Source organism: Eubalaena glacialis, chromosome 7 (genome assembly GCF_028564815.1).
Source record: "Eubalaena glacialis isolate mEubGla1 chromosome 7, mEubGla1.1.hap2.+ XY, whole genome shotgun sequence".
Lineage (NCBI taxonomy): Eukaryota > Metazoa > Chordata > Mammalia > Artiodactyla > Balaenidae > Eubalaena > Eubalaena glacialis.
Genome location: NC_083722.1, coordinates 15,919,054 through 15,940,498, shown reverse-complemented (window position 1 = coordinate 15,940,498; position 21,445 = coordinate 15,919,054). Strand labels below are relative to the sequence as shown.

The 21,445-nt window shown below is 41.8% G+C and overlaps 1 protein-coding gene across 6 annotated transcripts in view; it reads left to right on the top strand.

The window, feature by feature from the left end:
- The window catches only part of MBOAT1 (membrane bound O-acyltransferase domain containing 1), a 167,985-nt gene that overhangs the window by 42,976 nt on the left and 103,564 nt on the right, over positions 1–21,445 (top strand). For 5 of the 6 annotated variants that reach the window (XM_061194862.1, XM_061194858.1, XM_061194857.1 and 2 more), the window contains exons 2-4: positions 15,221–15,366; positions 16,249–16,326; positions 20,053–20,148. In XM_061194862.1, the coding sequence (XP_061050845.1) occupies positions 15,221–15,366; positions 16,249–16,326; positions 20,053–20,148 (320 nt within the window). The remainder of the gene's footprint in view (positions 1–15,220; positions 15,367–16,248; positions 16,327–20,052; positions 20,149–21,445) is intronic. The other variant, XM_061194859.1, reaches the window with a different exon arrangement.

The following is a 21,445-nucleotide window of genomic DNA, read 5'->3' as shown; positions in this document are numbered from 1 at the left end:
GACCTCTGCCTTCTTGAAGCTATTGCCCAAGTAATGAGATCATTACAACACAGTGCGAGAAGTGCTGTGACCGCAGAAGCTTGGGTGCTGGGGAGCAGCAGAAGGGAAGACTTCCTGTAGGAGGTGACTTCTAAGCTGCAATTAGAAGGATGGAGGAGGAGGGGAGGGAAGAGTGGGCGTGGTCAGAGGCTGGGAGATTAGTTAAATGGCTGTTGAAGTTGTCCAGGTGAAATGAATGATGGCCTGAATTAAGGTAGAGGTAGCGAGGGAAGCAAATGGATTTAAGAGAGACTTAGGAGGTAGAATTAATATAGTGAGGAGATTGATTCCATTTATGGGATTTAAGAGAGAGGTACAGTTCTCTGGTTTCTGGCCTGAATAATTGGATGGTTGAAGGGCCCACCCTTAGATAAGAGGCCTGGCAAAAAGGACTAGGTGAGGTGGAAGATGTTGAGCTGTTATGGACCTCGTGAAATTTAGGTGTCTGTGGTTTATCCAAGTGAGGATTCCAGTAGGCACGGGGGTTTATGCCTGGGAATTTAGGAGAGACATCTGGGTTGCAGAAAAAGATCTGGAAGTCATCGGCTGGTAATTGGAGGCACAGGAGTAAGAGAGATCCTTTGGCATATATTGGCAATAACTCGGCATGGGAAGTGAAGCTGGCCTGGCATGGCCCCCAGAGGGCACCATCTTAGCAGGGGTGGGCGGCAGGGGAGCAGCTCTCACAGGAGAGGGGTAAGGAGTGATCAGAAGGTAAAGACAACCGAGGGAATGTCAGGGAGTCAAGAAGAAAGAGCAGAGGATAATGCACTGTGTCAGATGTTGCTGAGAGCTCATGGCAGGCAAAGACTGGGTAAGGTTCATTGACTTTAGCAAACAAGAAGATGGTTGGTGACTTGGTCAGAGCAGTTGTTTTGGAGTGTTAGGGATATGTCGTGATTTATGGCATGAAGGGGAGGTTAAGAAATAGAGTCTGATTTTAGGGGTTCTTTGTAATTACATTTTAAAAGTACAAATCCTTCACCCAGTCCCTCCCTATGACTCTATAGGTGGGAGAATTAATAAGCACCAAAGAAACGTTTGCCTACTACTTGAAATTTTTTTTTAACCTGTAGTTGGTCATTTGTTTCCTGCCTTTGAAAACGGTTGTCTTGTTTCCTGTTGAGTAGGCTAAGGTTTTTTTTTGTTTGTTCGTTTGTTTTTTTAAAAAGGGATGCACAGTTCCTTTGACTCGTGGTCCAAATTGGAGTTTCCCTTTTACTATAAACATATTTTAGAGAAGGTGATTACATAATAGAAACTGGAAATAGCTTAGTACTTAGGGACAGGCAGAATCACAGATATTCCTATTTTGATGTTCCCTGGTTGTACAATGGCCACTAGGCCTTGGGTCTGTCCACTCTTGGAATGGTGACATTTGTGTTGCATCCTGTCTGGCTCCACAAGAGCTCTGTTTTATAAAAGCTAAAAGGTGATACGTTTTATTTTCAACTTAAAACTGAATTAAGATTAATTCTGTGTCGAGACTTTTGAGAATTTCATAACAGTCTGAGATAATTGGTCACACCCTAGGGTGTTGCATAAGAAAATATAGCCCTGGTTCTGCATTTTCCCTTGTCCCCAAAGATCTCACTCACAGTAGCATCTTAAGTAGTAAGTAGTGTTATGGGTGATGGGAAAGCAGATCCATCTGTGCAAGGCACTTTCTTTGGAGTGGTAAAGTTTTTACTTAAGTCCACCAGGAAAGAAATTGTTCAGGTCAGGTTTTTTGTTTAGGAGGCAGTGATAGGTTGTTGGGGAAAGAGGTGACTTGGGAGTCTGTTTTCCTCTCTCTCGTTAAATAAACCTTATTTAACCTCTCCATTTTACCCACTGGGGAAACACTGATGATATTTGTACGTACTGCCTCCCTAGGGACATGAAATAACGAAATACAGTGCATGTGTGTGTGTGTGTGTGTGTGTGTGCGTGTGTGTGTGTGTCTAGTTACTTTTTTTAATAAGATGACACTATAGTATCGTAGTGTGATTGATTCATGCTCCATTCCGGTTGGGCTTATGTTTATTGATTAATTCTACTATTTCAGATCGGTAATGTCTAAGAACTTTTAAATAATAAGGAGATTTTAAAAAATGTTAGAGTAATGAATGTGGCCTCTTTAAAGTACTCAGTTGAATGTCACTTGGGAGAGAAGATGGACGAATTGCATTTTTACATTTAGGACAGCTGCTGACCATATAGGAGCTTATTATGCATTTGGTAGGCCATAAGTGATGGGGGAGACGTTCATCATTTATATGCTTTTTACTAAAGGATGTGCAGAGAAATTGATCAACTCTAATTAGTAATTTGAGCTTTTCTTCTTGTTACTGTGTTGGGTAAACAGCTTGATGGGGAAAGAAAGATAATATTTAGCACACTTTGAGCATTTCATGCTAGACAGGCACCCTGCTCATCACTTTACATGTATTAACTCATTTAATTCTGTGAGGGTAGCTGTATTATTATCCTCATTTTACAGAAGAATTGGAGTACAGGTTAGATAACTAGCTAAAGTTGTACGGCTAGGAGGTAAGTTAGGGTGGGATTCAATCCTCGGTAGTCTGGCTCCAGAGCCTGTGCTCTTATCTCTATACTCTGCTAGCTCTCATTACAGTGTGCCCTCCTTTGTCTGCGGATCTGAAGTTGGTTGAATCCGTGGATAGAACCTGAGGATAAGGAGGGCCAACAGTCCACAGATTTTGGTATCTGCTAGGGTCTTAGAACCAATCCCCACAGATACTGAGGGACCCTGTACTGTTGATTAAATCTGAGTGCTTAATTGATCTGCATCACTCCCTTTTTACTATAATGAAAATGTTAATCCAGTGGCTAATAAATTCACTGGCCAAAGGCCAATAATAAATGAAAAGATGCTCAACCAGTAGTCAGGAAAATGCAAATTGAAATTAATGTACTACCAGTTCTCTACCTGATCGGAAAGATTAAACAGATTCATAGCGTCTGCTGCAGGCAAGGGTGTGGGGAAAGGACACATACTCATATGTAGCTGGCGGGAGGGCCAGCAGTTATTACAAAACTGCTTAAACTTTTAGAGAAAGTAACCTGGTCATATTTATTGAAATTTTAAATAAATATTCTGTTTGATCGAACTCCTAGGAATTTATCTTAGAGACATAAAATCACCAGTACATAAGGATGTATGTACAAGGATTTTTTTTTTTTATGGTGCTATTTGTAACGGTCCCAAACTGGAAACCACTTGGCAGTTGGAGGATGCTTGCATAAATTATGTCACATACATAATATTGGCGTTTTGGGAAACTAATCAACAAAACCCTTTTCTTCCTCTCCTAGATGTGGAACCAATTAGGAAATAAGACCCAAGTGACAGCCAGAGGGAGATCAAAACATTATCTTTATTAGTGATAAAGCTGATTGACCAAAAGTTTCCTGTTTCTTTACCCTTGAATGAGAAAGACTTATGCCCCCAACTACTGGTACTGATGGGAGAAGGGCAGCAGGGCAAGGAGCACAGAGCAGAGAATATCCTTGTCTAAATGCAGACTGGCCCCCAAAGACAGACGTCCCAGGGGGCTGAACCAGGCATGCCCAGTGTCTCCTCTGCGATTCACCAGTTAGCTAAGTCATTCTTCCCTCCCTGGGGAGGAGGAAGCAAGGGGTCAGGGTGGACAGAAGGTGGAAATTCTCCTTTTGTATTTTCCCTCCTAGGGAATGGAGTGGAAATTATTTTGTCCTTATGGAAATCTACGAAGTGGGGAGTGTTCCCATCTCCCCCAACACGTATTTTGGAATATCATGCAGCTTTTTACTTTTTAAAGTATAAACTAGGGCTTCCCTGGTGGCGCAGTGGTTGAGAATCTGCCTGCCAATGCAGGGGACACGGGTTCGAGCCCTGGTCTGGGAAGATCCCACATGCCATGGAGCGGCTGGGCCCGTGAGCCACAATTGCTGAGCCTGCGCGTCTGGAGCCTGTGCTCCGCAACAAGAGAGGCCGCGACGGTGAGAGGCCCGCGCACTGCGATGAAGAGTGGCCCCCACTTGCCGCAACTAGAGAAATCCCTCGCACAGAAACAAAGACCCAACACAGCCATAAATAAATAAATAAATAAATAAAGTAAACAATGCGTTTAAAAAAAAAAAAATCTAAAGTATAAACTAGCTCAATGTGAGCAGACTTGGGAAGATGTCTATGATATTTTGTTAGTGAAAAATTGAGTTGCAGGTAATTTTTATACCATGATTATATTCAAAGGAGAAACCGTGTATATGGGTATATTTTTGCAAATAGAAAAAAGTATTTAAAAACATACTGTAGTTTGCTAAGAAGAATGGTGGAGAGTGTGTGTGGAAGGTTGGCAATGGGGAAACTGAGCTTTTTCCCTGCACGTCTCTGTATTTGTTCAGTTGTTCAAATGAGCAATTATTAATTTTATAAGAAAATGAAATGTATATTTGAAAGTTGCTACCATATATATATTTTTTTCAGATTACTTTTCCATTATAGGTTGTTACAGGATATTGAATATTGTTCCCTGTGTTGTACAGTAACTATGAGATAGATCTTAAAGTTTCTCATCACAAGAAAAAAAAGTTGTAACTGTGTGTGGTGATGGCTGTTAACTAGAATTACTGTATTGATCATTTACAATACATGCAAATATCAAATCATTATGTTGTACACCTGAAACTAATATAATGTTATATGTCAGTTGTATCTCAATAAAAAAAGAAAAGATTATAAAGTCATCTGCAGACGTTGCACGTGCTTGTTCAGTGGTGTTTTCTACAGCAGCCTGTTTCCCCTCCCCTCTTTGGCGGTCCAGGGATCCTTACTCAGAACTTATTTCTAGATGGGCCTGTCTGACCCCCTGCACCCTGTTTTATTTCCATCCCACACCCAAGGCTGGTGGGGAATTTTGGGAAGGTGTGCTGGCCTCCTTAGTTCTTGTCCCAGTCTGATTCTCGGTGACTGTGTGACCCAGGCTGAGTGAGTGGGCATCTCTGGGCTCCACTTTCCATATCCGGAAAATGAGATGTTGGAATTACATGAGAAGATTGAACTAATTGAATCATTCTGGGGTGGCTGAACAGAGGGACTCTGGACCCAGTATCCCCAAGTTTAAATTCCAGTGTTGCCACTTACCAGGTGTGTGATTTTGGGGAAAATTTCTTAACCTCTCTGTGACTTACAGGCAGAAGGACTTAGAGCAGTGCTGGGATATAGTAAGCACCCTAAATACTAGCTATTATTATTATTATTAATAATAATATTTAAACTGGCTAACAATGGAATTCATTCTAATGGCAAAATGATATCTCCAGAGGAGGTGGGTGACAGCATGCTTGTGGACAAGGTTTTTCAGGATTCCTCAAATAGTCCTGAATTCTATCAAGTCTTCCCTGTACAGAGAGGTATCTCCAGGCGAGGAGGGGGCTCCAGCTTACGCTGAGACACAGCATCCCTCACAGTTTGGTTTGGGTCTTGCTAACTTCCCACCTGCAGGAGCAAGGAAAATGAGGTCTGTTTCATTCCATGTCTTTGAGTAGAGGATTTTTATTGGGAAGTGTTAGAGGTTGAACTGTGTTTCTGCAAAATCCAAATATTGAAGTCCTAACCCCCAGTATCTCAGAACATGACTGTATTTGGAGATGGTGTCTTTAAAGAGGTAACTAAGTTAAGTGAGGTCATTTGGGTAGGTCCTAATCCAATGACGGATGTCCTTATAAAAAAGAGGAAATTTGGTCACAGACACGGACAGAGGGAAGACCCTCTGGGAGGGAGAAGACGGCTGTCTACAAGCCAAGGAGAGAGGCCTCAGAAGAAAACAACCCTGCCGACATCTTGAATTCAGAGCCTCCAGAATTGTGAGATAATAAAGTTCTGTTGTTTAAGCCCCCCAGTCTGTGGTACTTTGATATGGCAGCCTGAAGAAATTAATCCAGGCAGCTACTAAATTCTCCCTGAGTGACTGTATTTCTGGGGAGAATGTTTGAAGTTGAGGGGAAGTAGTACAATGTAATGAGGGAGGACTCAGGCCAGGTTTTAAACCCTGGCTGTGTCACTCACTAGCTTTGTGAATTCAGCCTTTGTTTTTCCTTCTCCTACTGTGTAAAGTGGGAGTAAGCTACTTCATAAAGTTGTGAAGCTGGAATTACATCATTTATGTAAAGTTTATCACTGTGCCCGACACTTGGTAAGCACTCAAATAAAAAAAGACGTTTATTTTTATGATGAGACAGAATATCATCTAGAAGTTTGTGTGGTTATACATTACACACATTGATTATCAGTCTTAAATCATATTTGTTCATCTACAAGCTTGGAAAACACTGGCTTATTACAGATTTAAAAGCATTTCTTTTTTTTTTTTTTTAAACTTAATGTTTTTTATTTTATTTTATTTATTTATTTTTGGCTGTGTTGGGTCTTCGTTTCTGTGCGAGGGCTTTCTCTAATTGCGGCAAGTGGGGGCCGCTCTTCATCGCGGTGCGCGGGCCTCTCACTATCGCGGCCTCTCTTGTTGTGGAGCACAGGCTCCAGACGCGCAGGCTCAGCAATTGTGGCTCACGGGCCTAGCCGCTCCGTGGCATGCGGGATCTTCCCAGACCAGGGCTCGAACCCGTGTCCCCTGCATTGGCAGGCAGATTCTCAACCACTGCGCCACCAGGGAAGCCCTAAAAGCATTTTTTGCTGGCATTCCAAGGAGTTTAGATTTAAAGTATAACAAGGATGTCTTTGAAAGTGCAAAGTAGCTAAAGAGTATGGGACAGCCACTTTTTGTTCTGTGGTACAGAAGGGAATAGCATTTTTCATACTTTCCTGGGCCACACGCATTTGTAGGAGGCGATGCACAAAAAGCACTGTTTGTGGAGGAGGGACAGCCCGCCTTTAAATAAGGAATTGCTTAATTAGATTGGTTTTGTCTTGGAACATATAAGGCAGCATTGCTGAGAAGAGCATTCCAGGCCTGGACAGTTGCCTCCGTCTCATTGGTGAACCTCTGGTAAATCCCTGTAGCAGGGAAATCATTTTGGACTGTTAATCTTTGCTGTTTGTTAAAAATAGCCTGCTTGCATCTCTTCATTAGGAGGAAGGCAATGTTTTGTGCTCCTGGCAAAGTTTGGTTTTTTTGGGAAGCATGTGAAGGCCACGGAACAGAAATCCCCAAGAAATGCCTTTCTAGCAGCACATGAGAGCAGAAAGATTGAAAACTTACACTGGAAAATTGCAGCTCAGTGTGATCGGGCTTTGGTGAAATAAGAAGTCAAACCCTTGGGTACGTGACTTTGAAATCTTGCGAGAGCAGTGAAAATTGAGCTCTTGCTGAATCCAAGTTATGTTGGATCAAAACAGCTGTGCTCTACTGCTTCCTTCTGTAGAAGGCCCCACGTAATTGTTTAATTGTCGAGGGCATATTGTCGGAGATCACGAATGAAAGTGCAGCTTTCTTTCCTGCTCTGGAGGGAGGGCATCAGTAGAAAAATAAAAACTTGGCACACCTTCCTTTTTTTTTTTTACATTTAATCTTTTTACTAAGGCAAGAACAAAATAATTTTGTAATTTTAGAGTTAGTAACAAAGTTGTCCCGTAAAAATTTATAAATACACAATTGAAATATGCAAATACAATTTACATGTTTTAAATGAAAATACAGTGGTCTGTGCTATTGACAGAATGTAATATTCATATATGAGTTTAAATAGTAGAATGGAACTTGAAGTTAACTTGCCGCTTGGCATGTTTGTTTCAAAATAGTAAAATTTAAGAAATGGAAAAGAGGTTTTAAAAGTGATTTTTTAAAATTAAATAGTGCATCCAATATAGCATTACTAGAACAAATATGTTTATAAATACATTTATTCATGTAGTTTCTAATACTAAAAGTAAAAACTTGACTCTTATCTTTGACTACTGTGCAGAGTGATATCGATAATTAACACTTTCCTTTTAAATGTGAAGAGTTTATTAAGTGTAAAGGTACCTATTTTCATCTTCTCTGGCCATGCACATCACGGTTACTCCTGACATTTTGCTGCCTGTATAAAGGGCGTTTTTCTTTAAGGTGAAACTTTTTACAAGTTGACTTCTATTTATGCCTAACTCCTCCCTAAACTTTATTTATAGTAGGTGCTAATAAATGCAACCCTGAGGATAGAGTAGAATTAAATAAGAATTGTTGTGAGTTTCTTAGAGTGCCCTGATTGTGTGTGGGGTGTGTGTGTGTGTGTGTGTGTGTGTGTATGAGAAATTCGTTATGGAAATTACATTATGAGTTGAAAAAAAATTTACAGAGAATTTGCCTGGATTCCTGTCATCTTGATAAAATAGCCATATTCAATTTTACATGTTATCTTTGCCTTTTTCCATATGCCATTATTGTTTTTTTAAAAACATGGTTGTACATGTCCATACAGTTTTATATTCTGCTTTTTATTAGTTACAACAAATGTTTTTCATTTCATTATAAGTGCTTTGTAATGCCCATTTTAATACTATTATACTGAACGGGTTTACCATTAATTACTATCCCGCTATTATCCTATATGTAGGTAGATTTTGCTTTATTTTGTCTTGTAAATAATGCCTTGACATTTTTTCAGCATTAAGCTTTTTATCAACCAATGAATACATTTCCGGGAATTGGTCAAAAGTATGACTTGTAGCAAATACTACCATATTCCTTTTGAAAAGGATTATAGTGCAAGGTGCATCCTTTGTTTTATATGTTAACCAGCGTCTTTGCTAATTGTTGAACTTTTAGGTTCCTTCTTGCTACTAGAAATAATACTGAGGTGTACTTTTTTTGTGTGTAAAAATTTGGTGCACATTTCTAATAGAGGTAATAACAGTGGGTTTAAAATTTACAGCCACAGACAGATATGCAAAAACAGAACTTTTAAAATTTCTCCCTACTAAACTTAATTTACCTTTCAAGCTAAATTGCCAGTTTTAGGCAGCTCACCTCCCATTTAAGGCTGTAAAGGTTCGTTTCCCTCTGCACCTGGGAATGAGAAGCAGACCTTCCCCCTGGCCTTGGCAGGCATTGGGTTCCCGTGCCATTGGAACCTTGCTGGCCTCTGCTCAAGAGGAGCCCATCTTGTGGTCCTCTGGAGTGCTTCTCTACAGGGCTGGCCATCTCCCCGGGCTGCATTCTGAGAAGCCGGGCAACCCTCTCTTCTTCTGTGATAACTTGCATCCTTCTTGCAGACTTCTCTAGGGATCCCATCCATTTCGATGTCTGAGCATCTTTGCTCTTACCCTTTTGTCCCCATGTCTAAGTGCTAGTCCTGCCCCACGGAATCCCTCCTTCAGATCCCCGGCCAAACTCTTTATCAACTTTTGTGCTGAAAAATAGCTCTTACATCATTAAGAGCTTTTCTTCCCTCTGGGATTATGGTAGAAACTCCAATGCTTTAAATTCTTCAGTTTTGCTCCTGATCTATGAAGATAAGCTTTCAGGATTAAAAAGGAAAAAGAGATCTTTCCTAAATTTCTGGAGACTGCTTTGACTTTCAGATTTACTTCTGCTTTAGGTTTAGAAGACTCTAATCAGGAACTGGAAAACCCAGGGGTTGACTCTTTCGTCCTAGGCTGCATTGCCTCTCCCCGTGGAAGAAAGGGTACGTGGAAGACTCAGGCAGCTGCCTGAATGATGGGTGGGAAAGGACATCAGTCCAAGAGCAGCAGGGAGGAGACTGGGGAAGCCGATTCTTAACAGCCCAACAGTGGTGACCGCATATTGAGTTTAATCTGTGCACAATTTGTGTGTTAACTTAGTGGATATAGAATAATATTAATAGCAAGTGCCTGTCAGTGCCAGGACTGTTTCCAGTGATTTTCTACATTAACTTCTTTAGCCCTCAAAACAACCTGAGTAGTAGTAATACTGTTACTGCCTCCATCACATGAACCAGGAGCCAAGACGAAGTGAGCTTGGTAACTCTTCAACCAGTAAGTGGTGAAGCTGAGTCTTGCAGCCTGGTAGTCTGCCTTTGCTGGTAACCACTGGTTCTGTTGCTGGTCATGGGCTGGGAGGCCACAAGTACTTAATTTGATTATTATTGAAGGGAAATCCTTTTCTCTTGCATTTGTTATAATTTGGTTCTCTTCTTTCGGGAGTTTGATCATTTCATAAAAGGTGGTTCTTTTCCTGTTTAGGAGGGCATCATCCCTTTATTGTTTTGGTTTGTTTCTATACTTACGTACATTTCCTCACTAACTTAGCTGTTTCTCTGATGTGGATAAAGAGACTTCCGTTTCAACTACTTGGAATCACTAGGGTTTAAACTCTGTATCATCTCAGGCCAGTGATTTGCTTTCCAGAGTTGTGTAGTTTTAAAAACCTGTTTATTAGGGAAAAGGGCAAAAATATGTGAAAGTGGAGAGATGAGTAGAGGGAACTTTTCATGTGCCCAGCACTCAGCCTCAACAGTTTGAAGCTCATGGCCAATCTTGTTTCATCTATACCAGGAGTTCTTAACCTTGGCACTACTGACATTTTGGACTGGAAAATTCTTTGTGTGGGAGGCTGCCCTGTGCCTTGCAGGATGTTTAGCAGTATCCCTGGCCTCTACCTACTAGATGCCAGTAGCACCAACCCCCCACCCCCTTTCTGGTTATGACAACTAAAAGTGTCCCCTGGGGAGCAGTTCATCCCTAGCGGAGGACCACGGATTTATGCTCACTCCACTCTTCCCATCCCCTCAAGATTGTTTGGAAGTAGATCCCATACATTAAATCAAACCCATTTTGGGATATATTTTTAAAATATAATGTCTCCAGTTTTGTTAGTCCATTAGAGAGGAAGGGAACAGAGATCTAATTATGTTCCTATACGAATTGTTGTCACGGCAGCTAGCCACTCTTGGCTGCAGAGATGGTCATAGTTCCTACCAGCTACCAGTATTGATATGAACTAGGAAACACAAAGAAATTGGTATTGTGCTCCAGCCTGTACATTTTTAAAAACCGTAGTAAAATATACATAATGTAAAATTTTCCATTTTACCCATTTTTAAGCATATAGCACAGTTCAGTGGCATTAAGTACTTCCACATTGTTATGAAACCATGACCACCATCCATCTCTCCACTCCTCAGTCCCTGGCAACCACTATTCTACTTTCAGTCTTGATGAATTTTACTCTTCTAGGTACCTCATATAAGTGGAATTAGATATTTGTCCTTCTGTGTCTGGATGATTTCACTTAGCATAATATCTTCAGGGTTCATCCATGTTGTAGCATGTGTCAGAATTTTCCCCATTTTAAGGCTGAATAATATTCCACTGTATGTATATATACCACATTTTGTTTATCCCTTCAACTGTTTAGAGCCATTTGGGTTGTTTCCACATTTTGGCTATTGTGGTTAATACTGCTATAAACATAGTGAGCAAATATCTCTTCAAGACCCTGCTTTCAGTTCTTTTGGGTATATACTCAGGAGTGGAATTGCTGGATTGTATGTAATTATATTTTTAATTTTTTGAAGAAGCACTGTTTTCCATGGCAGCTGCACCATTTTACATTCCCACCAGCAGTGCACAAGGGTTCTAATTTCTCCACATCCTTGCCAATGCTCATTATTTTGTCTTTAAAATAATTACCATCCTAATGGTGTGAAGTGGTGTCTACTTGTGATTCAGCCCGTACCTTTTAAGATGTACCTCTGGTAATTGAAAAGCAATTCTGCTAGAACCTTCCTGCTAGAACTAAGTGCTGCTATTGTCTATTTCTACTTTTACCTTGGAACAGTTTGCCCTGAACCCTCAGCTAGCCATCTGTGACTTACTCCTGGGAAGAGGCTGGGGGAGTGGGTTGTGTTTGTATATAGGGGAAAGCTTTTAATCCATATTGAACTGTTGCATTTGCGCATTTACCATGAACAGTTAAGGGAAAAGATTCTGGTTAGATATGTATGGAATCAGAGACCATTAGAGCTGGAAGAGGCATTAGAGACCAGTTCATAAAAGGAAATTGAAACCCAGAGCGTGTAAAGCTCCTCTTTTTTTAAAAAAAATTATTAGCACCTTTAATTATTATTTATGTATTTATTTATTTATTTTGGCTGTGTTGGGTCTTCGTTTCTGCGCGTGGGCTTCCTCTAGTTGCGGCAAGCGGGGGCCACTCTTCACGGTGCGCGGGCCTCTCACTATCGTGGCCTCTCTTGTTGCGGAGCACAGGCTCCAATCACGCAGGCTCAGTAGTTGTGGCTCACGGGCCTAGCTGCTCCGCGGCATGTGGGATCTTCCCAGACCAGGGCTCGAACCCGTGTCCCCTGCATTGGCAAGCAGACCCTCAACCACTGCGCCACCAGGGAAGCCCCAAAGCCCCTCTTCTTGACTTGAAGGTAGTGACAATGTCTTGCTCACTGTCCCCAGTATCTAACATATAGAGTCAACCACTAAATGTTTGTGGAATTAATTCATGAATCACCTAAGCCTGACCAGTTGGCTTTTTTTTTTTTTTTAATTTTATTTATTTATTTATTTTTGGCTGTGTTGGGTCTTCGTTTCTGTGCGAGGGCTTTCTCTAGTTGTGGCAAGTGGGGGCCACTCTTCATCGCGGTGCGCGGGCCTCTCACTATCGCGGCCTCTCTTGTTGCGGAGCACAGGCTCCAGACACGCAGGCTCAGCAGTTGTGGCTCACGGGCCTAGTCGCTCCGTGGCATGTGGGATCTTCCCAGACCAGGGCTCGAACCCGTGTCCCCTGCATTGGCAGGCAGATTCTCAACCACTGCGCCACCAGGGAAGCCCCAAGTTGGCTTTTTAGTGTCAGGACTAGGGCATTCAGTTGGTTACATATGACATTATGGTGACTAAATAATGGCAGTTTGCTTCAATGGCCAAGTGAGTCTTCTCTTTCTCCTTTTCAATTGCTGGGGTGACAAGATTAGATGTAGTTTTCCCACAGTGAGGCCCTCTCTTCCTTGGAGATAGGTTTGAAGGGGTCTTGAAGACGACCAGCCCAGCTCAGGAGACCTGAGGAGCCCTGGGTTGGCTGAGTGATGGCAGTCAGGCTTTGATCACTCTTAAATCTCTTCCACTTCATCCTTGCCTCAAGCTTGCACGGTCCCACCTCCCTGTCCTGTATTTATGTTTTTCATTCTGGGAAAGCCCAGCTCCTAATGGGTGCCTCTGTAGGTCTCTCTCTTTATACTTCTAATCTAGGAGGTCGCCAGCCTGCCTGCATATTAGAATCACCTGAACACTTTGAAAAGGCCTGACGACAGGCCAGATAAATCAGAGTGGTTGAGGATAGGACCCAGGCATTATTTTTAAATTTTTTAATGTTCGTAACATCCCTCAATTTTCACCTGTTTCAACAGTTTTCCTGATTGTCTGCCTGAATCTCATCCCTCCTTAACCATGAACTGCTTGTCATTTACTTTGGATCTAAAGGCACACAATGTTAATGTTACTTTACAATTACTTGTAGGTTATTTGTGTTCTCTTGCCAGTTAGATTATAAACTCCTGAAGGCAGGGATCATGCCTTTTTTTCTCCTCTGTCCTATTGGCTCTCAAACTCGAGTGTGCATCACAATCACTTGGGGGGCCTGATAAAACACAGATTGCTGGGCCCATTCTGGGAATGTCTCATTTAGTAGGTCTGGGTGGGGCCGGAGAGTGTGCATTTCTAACAAGTTTCCAGGTGATGCTGCTGCTGCTGGTCTGGAGACCATACTCTTGAGAACTGCTGCTCTAGCCCCTGAACCATTCTTCATGTACAAGGATGCTCAATAATTACTGGCCAGCCAAAAAGAATGGAGCAAATTTCCCCTTGCTTGCTATTCTGAGTAACTATGTTCTGCTCTCACTGTGGGCTGGTCTGCAGGCTGAGAGAATGAAAGAATGTGTGACTGTTCGTCTACAAATAATCATAACTTTGACTCTCTAGTTGCCAATTCCTTTACATTCTGAACCTTGCTAAGACAGTTATTTTTCTATTTGTGTATGTGTGTATGTGTGTGTGTGCATGTGTGTTGTTGGTTGTGCATTTAGGCTATAAAGAGATATGACCACATCATGCAGGATAGGATCCCTGTTCACCTCCTGTCTTTCAAGGTAGAAATTGAGCATGGACAGTAGTAGGAATAAGTTTTCGGAAAGACTGGTGAAGAGTGATCTCCAGATAGAGGGGAAACTCAGCACAGTCAATTTTAAAAACAAAAAATAATCTGAAAGTGTTATTTTCTATGAATTATAAGGAGTTTAAAGTATTCTTGTTGTTGGGAAAACAAATGAGCTTGGGTGGAGCTGACGTTGGCTACTTCCAGCCCTACCTTGAAGCAAACCCTGATGAATTTCACTAACAGCCACAGTTTTTTGTAGCATGAACAACTGTCGAGGCTGAAGTTGAGGGTTTATTCAGATACTCATATCCTCCATCCGTTCTAAAAGCAAAATGATACCGAAGTTTTTCATTCTGAATACTCTGAAAAGCTTAAACTGCCTTTCCAGTGTTAATTAATGGTTAAACCACTTAATGTATTTTGGTTTTGTGTTAAATCAGCTGATCTTTTCTAAGGGTATTGGGGAATTATTTTATAGTTTCTTTTAGGTAAAATATTTTTGAGAGAGAGATCACTGAGATTTTTCTAAGGAGATGTGGTGCCTATTTTACATAACTGGATAGTTTTGGTGTTGAAAGTTCAATGCAGGGCTGGTTCTTACTTTGTGGGTCTTTAGTGGTGCACCTTGGATTTGAGCAATGTTCTTGCTTATTTCGTGTTAATTTAAAATGAGAAAAATTAGACTCAGAAAACAGCTGATGATTGTTTTGGAGAAGCATTTGTTTTCTGAGGTACCAATGAGGGAAGCCTCATGGATTTGATTCATCTGCATCTCGAGAAGAACATAATGCTGGGTGGAGGGGGAGGGGAAGACACCCAGCAAAGTGATCTCACAGTCTGATAAGGCCCCTTCCAATAGAAAGTCTCTGGTTTGTTGGTGGGAAAGCAGCTTTGGCTAGTCTCAGAGATTGGAGAAGAAAGTTTTGGGTTTGTCACTTCTTATACCAGATGAGGGTATGGTTGTCTTTTCAGTCTCTCGCACCTCCTCCAAACGAATGCCCTACTGAGGAAAACATCCAAGTCTGATATGCGCCTTGACGTAGAATCTGAAAGAAGTAGGGAAAACTCACACACAGGCCAAACAGTAAAAGTCTCGATTCTCTCTTTTTTTTCCCATACAGGTGAATTTTGTGACATGCCAGCTCTTTGCTTTGTTTGCCGCTTTCTGGTTCCGCAGCTACTTAAGTCCTGGTAAAACCAGTCCTGATGTCCGGCATGCGTTTGCCACCATTTTTGGCATTTATTTTGTCATCTTTTGTTTTGGCTGGTGAGTATGAGCCTCTTGAATTCTAATATTTATCATTTGGTTTTGTAGCGATATTCTTGTCATTTCCCAGGTACTAAGGAAAAAAATATTTTAACTCTTATTGTAAAATGTTGGGGATGTTGAGAAATCTCCATTTACTGTAAGAAACTGGAACCAATAAACGGACTCTATTAGAAATCAATTCAGCGAATTTTTCTTAAAATTAGACTTCTGCTGATCTCACCCTGGGTCATGTAAATGGAATGTTCTAAGGTTTAATTTTCCCAACGAGGGACCTTTCCTAACTGTTGTAGATATTGGTGTTTTTGTTGCATCACTGCTAGAGATACTGGTGTTAATCCTGCATTTAGAGTAGAACAGTAGTTTTCATGCTGGTGTTAGGGAATGTGTCATTCTTTAACAGAGAAAGCCTGTGGTCTAAGACTTTCTCTACTAGGAAAGCTGGGCAAATCCCCTGGGAGGGGTACTTCTTGGGGAAGAAGTTTTAGGAATGAACATTTCTAGAAGTACAACTTAAGGGAATTTGTGACTTTGTTCAGGGTAGTAGATTATGGCTCTTCCTCCTTCAATGAAAATTTGAGAAAGGATAATGAGTATTTTGGTATCTGGGGCAGCTCAGTTTTGGTCTTGATACTTTAAAATTGAAAGAAAGAACTCTCTTCACTGCAGTTGGCAGACTATATCATGCCTTCCTAGTGTCATACAGGATCTTAATTACATAGAACGAAAATACTTGATTTATTTTCTCCTACATAAACATGGGGTAACTGATCACTTGCTTTTTTGTGGGAGTGGAGGTGGAGGTGCAGTATGGGTGGGCAAGAGGTATGTTAATATGAAATATATTCAGTGTTTCCCTTTCCTCCCCATGATGTCCTACAGGTACTCTGTGCATCTTTTTGTGCTGGTGTTAATGTGCTATGGAATCATGGTCACTGCAAGCGCATCCAATATTCACAGGTAAGACCCTGGGAATGAACGATGCAAGGTGAGGCTTTTCATGATCTTTGAAATATATTTCTAGGATGAAGGGATGCCCTCCCCATTTGCCACATGTGGCGTATCCTAAGTGCTCTGGGATATCAGAAAGGAGGGATGGGAAACCTTAAATGCTGGGAGTCCTCAGAGAAAGCTTTACGGAAAAAAAGTGTGATGTGAATTGGGACTCAGGTGAAGGAGAGTTTGTCAGAATTAGGCAGCCTCATTTGTGATAGCACCAACCTGGAAGCAACCCAGATGGTCACACTATGGAATACTACTCAGCAATAGAAAAGAATGAATGATTGCTACACACAATGCCATGGATCAATCTCAAAATCAGTATGCTGAATGAAGGAGGACCCACAAATTCTGTTCTCAAAAATGCAAGCTAATCTGTAGTGACAGAAATCAGATCAGAGGCAACCAGGGGTGAGATGGCTCAGGGAGATGTGAAAGGAACCACAAGAGGCATGAAGCAACCTGGGGGGTGATGGATATGTCTGTTATCTTGAACTTGGCTGAGGTTTTCTGAGTATGAAATAGGTCAAAATTTTGTATACTTTACATATGTCCAATAAGTGTAAAAAAAAAGGAAGAAATATTCTTACTATGCTATTTTGACTTCAAAGTGCAGAAGTAATTTAATTCTCCCTTGAAGGCTACACGCTTGAACAATCCAGGGAGATACCTGGAATAGCTGTTTTGCACTGTCTCTGTTTCCCATGGTCTTTCTGAAACCTCAGAATTAATTCAGCCTCTCAGTAACACTGGAATGGAAGCTCTGTGGGAACAAAGACTTTTCTCTCCTGTTCACTGTTATAGCCTCAGAGCCTAGAACAATACCTGGCACAAATAAAGGCTCAGTAAATATTTATGGAATGACTGAATATACTTGAAAAGAGCTTCACCCTTCTATGGCTTCCTTTCTGATGGCTTCTCTTAAAAAGCAGATGCCTTATTTCAGCCTCAGAAAGTTCTTTGATTAATAAGACTATTAGCACAATCGTTTTCCTTCTTAAAAGCACTGTAAGTTAATTTTTGAGTGTATAATCTTGTAATTACTTCCAATAAATTTCTGATTTGTAAGGGAAAATATTTTTGCCTGCTTTTAACTTGGATAGTCATTCAACTTTGTATTCAAAGGAGCTCTGGAAATTTGAATTCTAATCATCTCTCTTCTAAGTGCCCTCCTTGAAGGGGATAGAGTCATTCCTTCAGAAGGGAAATAGGAAATCCGTATTTCTATAATTTGGTACGAATGGGTTTTGGAAATGCTTCGTATTATGACAAAATGCTTTTTTCACTGGGAGGTAAAGATGCCTGGCTTTTCCTGCACTTGATGTTGGAAGCAATTAAATGATTTATAAAAGTGTTGTTGCATCTCTAGAGCACATTTCCAACTACCTTACCAGTTGTAATTTGTCCGCTTTCCCCACACTTGTGTGATGTGTGGTGAGGTGCAGTCCGTTTTGCAGAGGGTCAAGCTGTATTTCCAGGTTCTCTGTGTTAGTCTCCAGCCAGGAGTGGAATCTTCCAGCTTTGGCAGAGACCTTTACAGACAGGCTCTGACTGTTTCCCCAAAATAATGTTGTGGTAGCAGAGAGCCATGTCATAAGACCGCAAAGAAAAAATGCCAGAACAAGTTCTTCCCCTCTTTCTTTGCTTGTGTGGTTGCCAATACTGCAGAAATAGGGAGTGGTTCACATTTCCCGATGGATGGAAGTTGTTTCCTATTGCCTCTGGGAAAGAAAACGAAGCTGGAGTCAGGAAACCTGGCTCTTTCCAGCAGTGTGGGTTTGGAAAAGCCAGGCAGCTTCTTTGCATGTCAGGTTTCCTGCCTATGAAATGTAGGGTTTGTGGTGGTTTGAGCTTAAGTTCTCTTCAAGAGCAGGATTTCTGGGTTCTTTGTGAATTGTTTTCCTCTTCCTTTCACCGAGTTATGAGTCCTGTCCTATGCATAGCTGGGAATAGGAGGGGACAGTTAATATTTGCAGCTATGTGGAACTAACCCATTTCAGGACTGATTGTTGTTATTCAGGATTTATCTAGAGAGTTCTTGGGGTACCATTTCTGTTTCCTTCCCAAGCCACTCTGTTGGGCAGAAATCACAGGTAGTCACTTACCTCATATGAACCAACTGGAACAGAATATAGTATCTCCTGGGATGGAAGACCTCATGTGGGAACTTGGTGATGCCGTTTCCAATTTTGGAGTACTTGCTTGGTGCCAGGTGCTAGGCTGAGCACTCATAAATATATTATGTTTCATTATTTTGCTCTATAGACTCTTATTTAGTATATCACTTAATATACTATTACATTTAATATTTCCTATCATTATTGCTAATATATTCTTTTTAGGACAACACTATAGGATACAGACTTTTTTCCTGAGATGGAGAAAAATGAAAGCTCAGAGTTGGGGAAATAGATCCATACATATGATTTTAACATTATAATTATATATGTTAGCATGTAGCACTAGAGAAATACAGGCAGTGGAGCAGTGAATTGTGTTGGGAGTGGGGGTGGGATGGATAGAGCAAGACCATGCCAGGTGACATTGGAGCTGAGCCTCATCAGATAGTTAGTTTCCAGATAGACCATAGGAGGGAGCAAAGAGTTGCAGGCAGAGGAAGGAGAAAGATTCCTGGCCTGAAAATGCAGGATGTAATTGTGGAAAGGGAGCAGTCCACTGTGCTTTAACACAGGGTAGATATGGAACGTGGCTGGAGATGAGTCCAGAAGGAAAGGTAGAGCTTAGCGTGCGAAGCGCCTTGGATACTATGTTCAGGAGTTTTGATGTGATTAGATAGTGGGATCCACTGGAGACTTTTAAGACCAGTAACATTCATTTATTGTTTGTTCACTCAACGCACAGTAGGTGGCAGTGGTGAATGAAACACACACGACCATCCTTGCTTTCATGGAGCTTTTAGGCTTGTAAGGGAGACGATAGTTAATCAGATTATCACCTATCTTTATGTGTACAAGTTGATGAATGTTCTGAATGGCGTGTGTGTGTGCATTGGGGGTTTATACTATAGGATGGTCAGGACCAGTCTCTGAAGGAGGCCGGGAAGTGAACATGAGTAGGAGGTAATGGAAGCCTCAGGCATCAGCAGGGAGGGTCCTAAGCAGACCACTGGGAATGCTAACACCTAAGGAGTAGATGGAGGAAGATGAGCTGAGCAAGAGCCTTGGAAGAATTGACCAGAGAGCTGGGAAGGAAACAAGGAGAATGGAAGCCAAGAGAACAAAGTGTTTCGGGAAGGGAGTGGTTGGCAGTATGATGATGGTTTGTATTTTAGGAAGATCATTGTGTAAACAGGATGGTTTGTGAAGAGGAGAATCTGAGTGAAGGACCTTACAGGCCAGCGGTTCCCAGCTCTGGCTGCGCGTTGGAATTATACCTGCTAGGTGCACCCCATCCCAATGAAATCAGAGTATCTGGGGGTGGGGCCCGGTGCTCCCCAGGTGATTCCATTATGCTGCCATAGTTGAGAACTACTGCAGTGGTCCAGGTGAGAAAAGATGAAGGGCTCAGAGCAGTGGGTGTGAAAGTGAGGAGAGGGGATGGGCTGGGATGGAGAGGGACCAGATAGGACTTTGTGACTAATTGCATGTGGAGGGTGAGGGAGAGAAAGAAGAGAAAGTTGATTGAGTGGGTGCACAACAATCTGATCCTCTGTGTTTTTGGTTCCAGATACTCCTTTTTTGTAGCAATGGGCTACCTTACGATATGCCACATCAGCCGAATATACATCTTCCACTATGGCATTCTCACTACAGATTTTTCTGGGTGAGTATCTTAATTTGTGTGGGGACAGTTGGACTGCTGACTCAGTCCAGCAGCCCCTTGACTGCTGAGTCCCTTGACTCGGTCCCTTGCGGTCTGTAAAGATCAAGTATGCACGTAAGAGTCATCGGCAGCTCATTCAATCAGTTGGTAAGACTCTGCTAATGAGGTTGAGGTTGAAGACTTGATTGCTCTGTAGGATGGTGAGCTCTGCTGTATTGTTAGGCAGGGGTCGCAAACTATGGCCCATGGGCTATATCTGTCCGGCCACCCGTTTTTGTAGTTACACTGGAACATACCCAGGCACTTACTCATTTATGTGTTGTCTCTGGCTGCTTTTGCACTACAGTGGTAGAGCTGAGTAGTTATGACAGAAATTATATGACCCACAAAAGCCAAAATATTTACAATCTTGCTCTCTACAGGAAAAGTCTGCCAACCCCTATTCTAAGGCCCTTAACACAGAGTTGGTGTTTATCTCTTACTGGTTAATAATACAAAATTCTTCCATACTAGTTGATGAATAGCTGCTACCCTGAGCCCCTTGAGTGCCCCCTGGCTGCCCTGGCCCCCTCCCCAGATCCCCCAGACTTCTAGCGATGAGAAGGGCAATGCCTGGCACAGCAGGGGTCTCCATACTTCTTCTAAAAATTTTGTCTGTTACCATAGCCTTAACCTGGGGGCCACCCCTCTCCTGATTGGTCACTGGGTGAGGACGACGAAAATTCTATTGCTCTGTTGGTATTCGTTTAGGAACAACTTTTTATGAATCTTGTGGAATGGGTACTAAAGCAGAGCTACTCCTCATGACACATTGTATATTATCCACGTTACTTCCTTAGGAGTTTGGTTCTGGTCTCCACAGGCAGCCTGGAGTCAGGGAGAGCCTGGGTTCTCCTCTCAGGTTGAATTGCCTTTCATTGGATGAGTTGGTAGAGAATAGTCAATGAAATAAAGAGCTACAAGTTACTGCCCATTGGTGTGAACTTTGCAAGTTGTGCAACTAAACTGTCCCACTGTGAAGAGGCTTCGGAAGGCAAAGTGTTGTTTGGGACACAAAAACTGTTGCATTGGGATTTCCATGACCGTAGTTTGGTCTCAGACTGGCTTTTTGGGCATCGGTTCCTCTTACCCTCGGTCCTTTCGATTTTACCTTTTTCTCTTTGAATTGCCTCCTTTCTTTATTCCTTTCCTCCCAGATTGTAGGGCATAATTTTTCAATTTTTTTGAAACATGTTCACAGACTTCTTTACTTTTTAACAATGTGTACTGCTAACAAAATATGGAAAATATGGCAGCA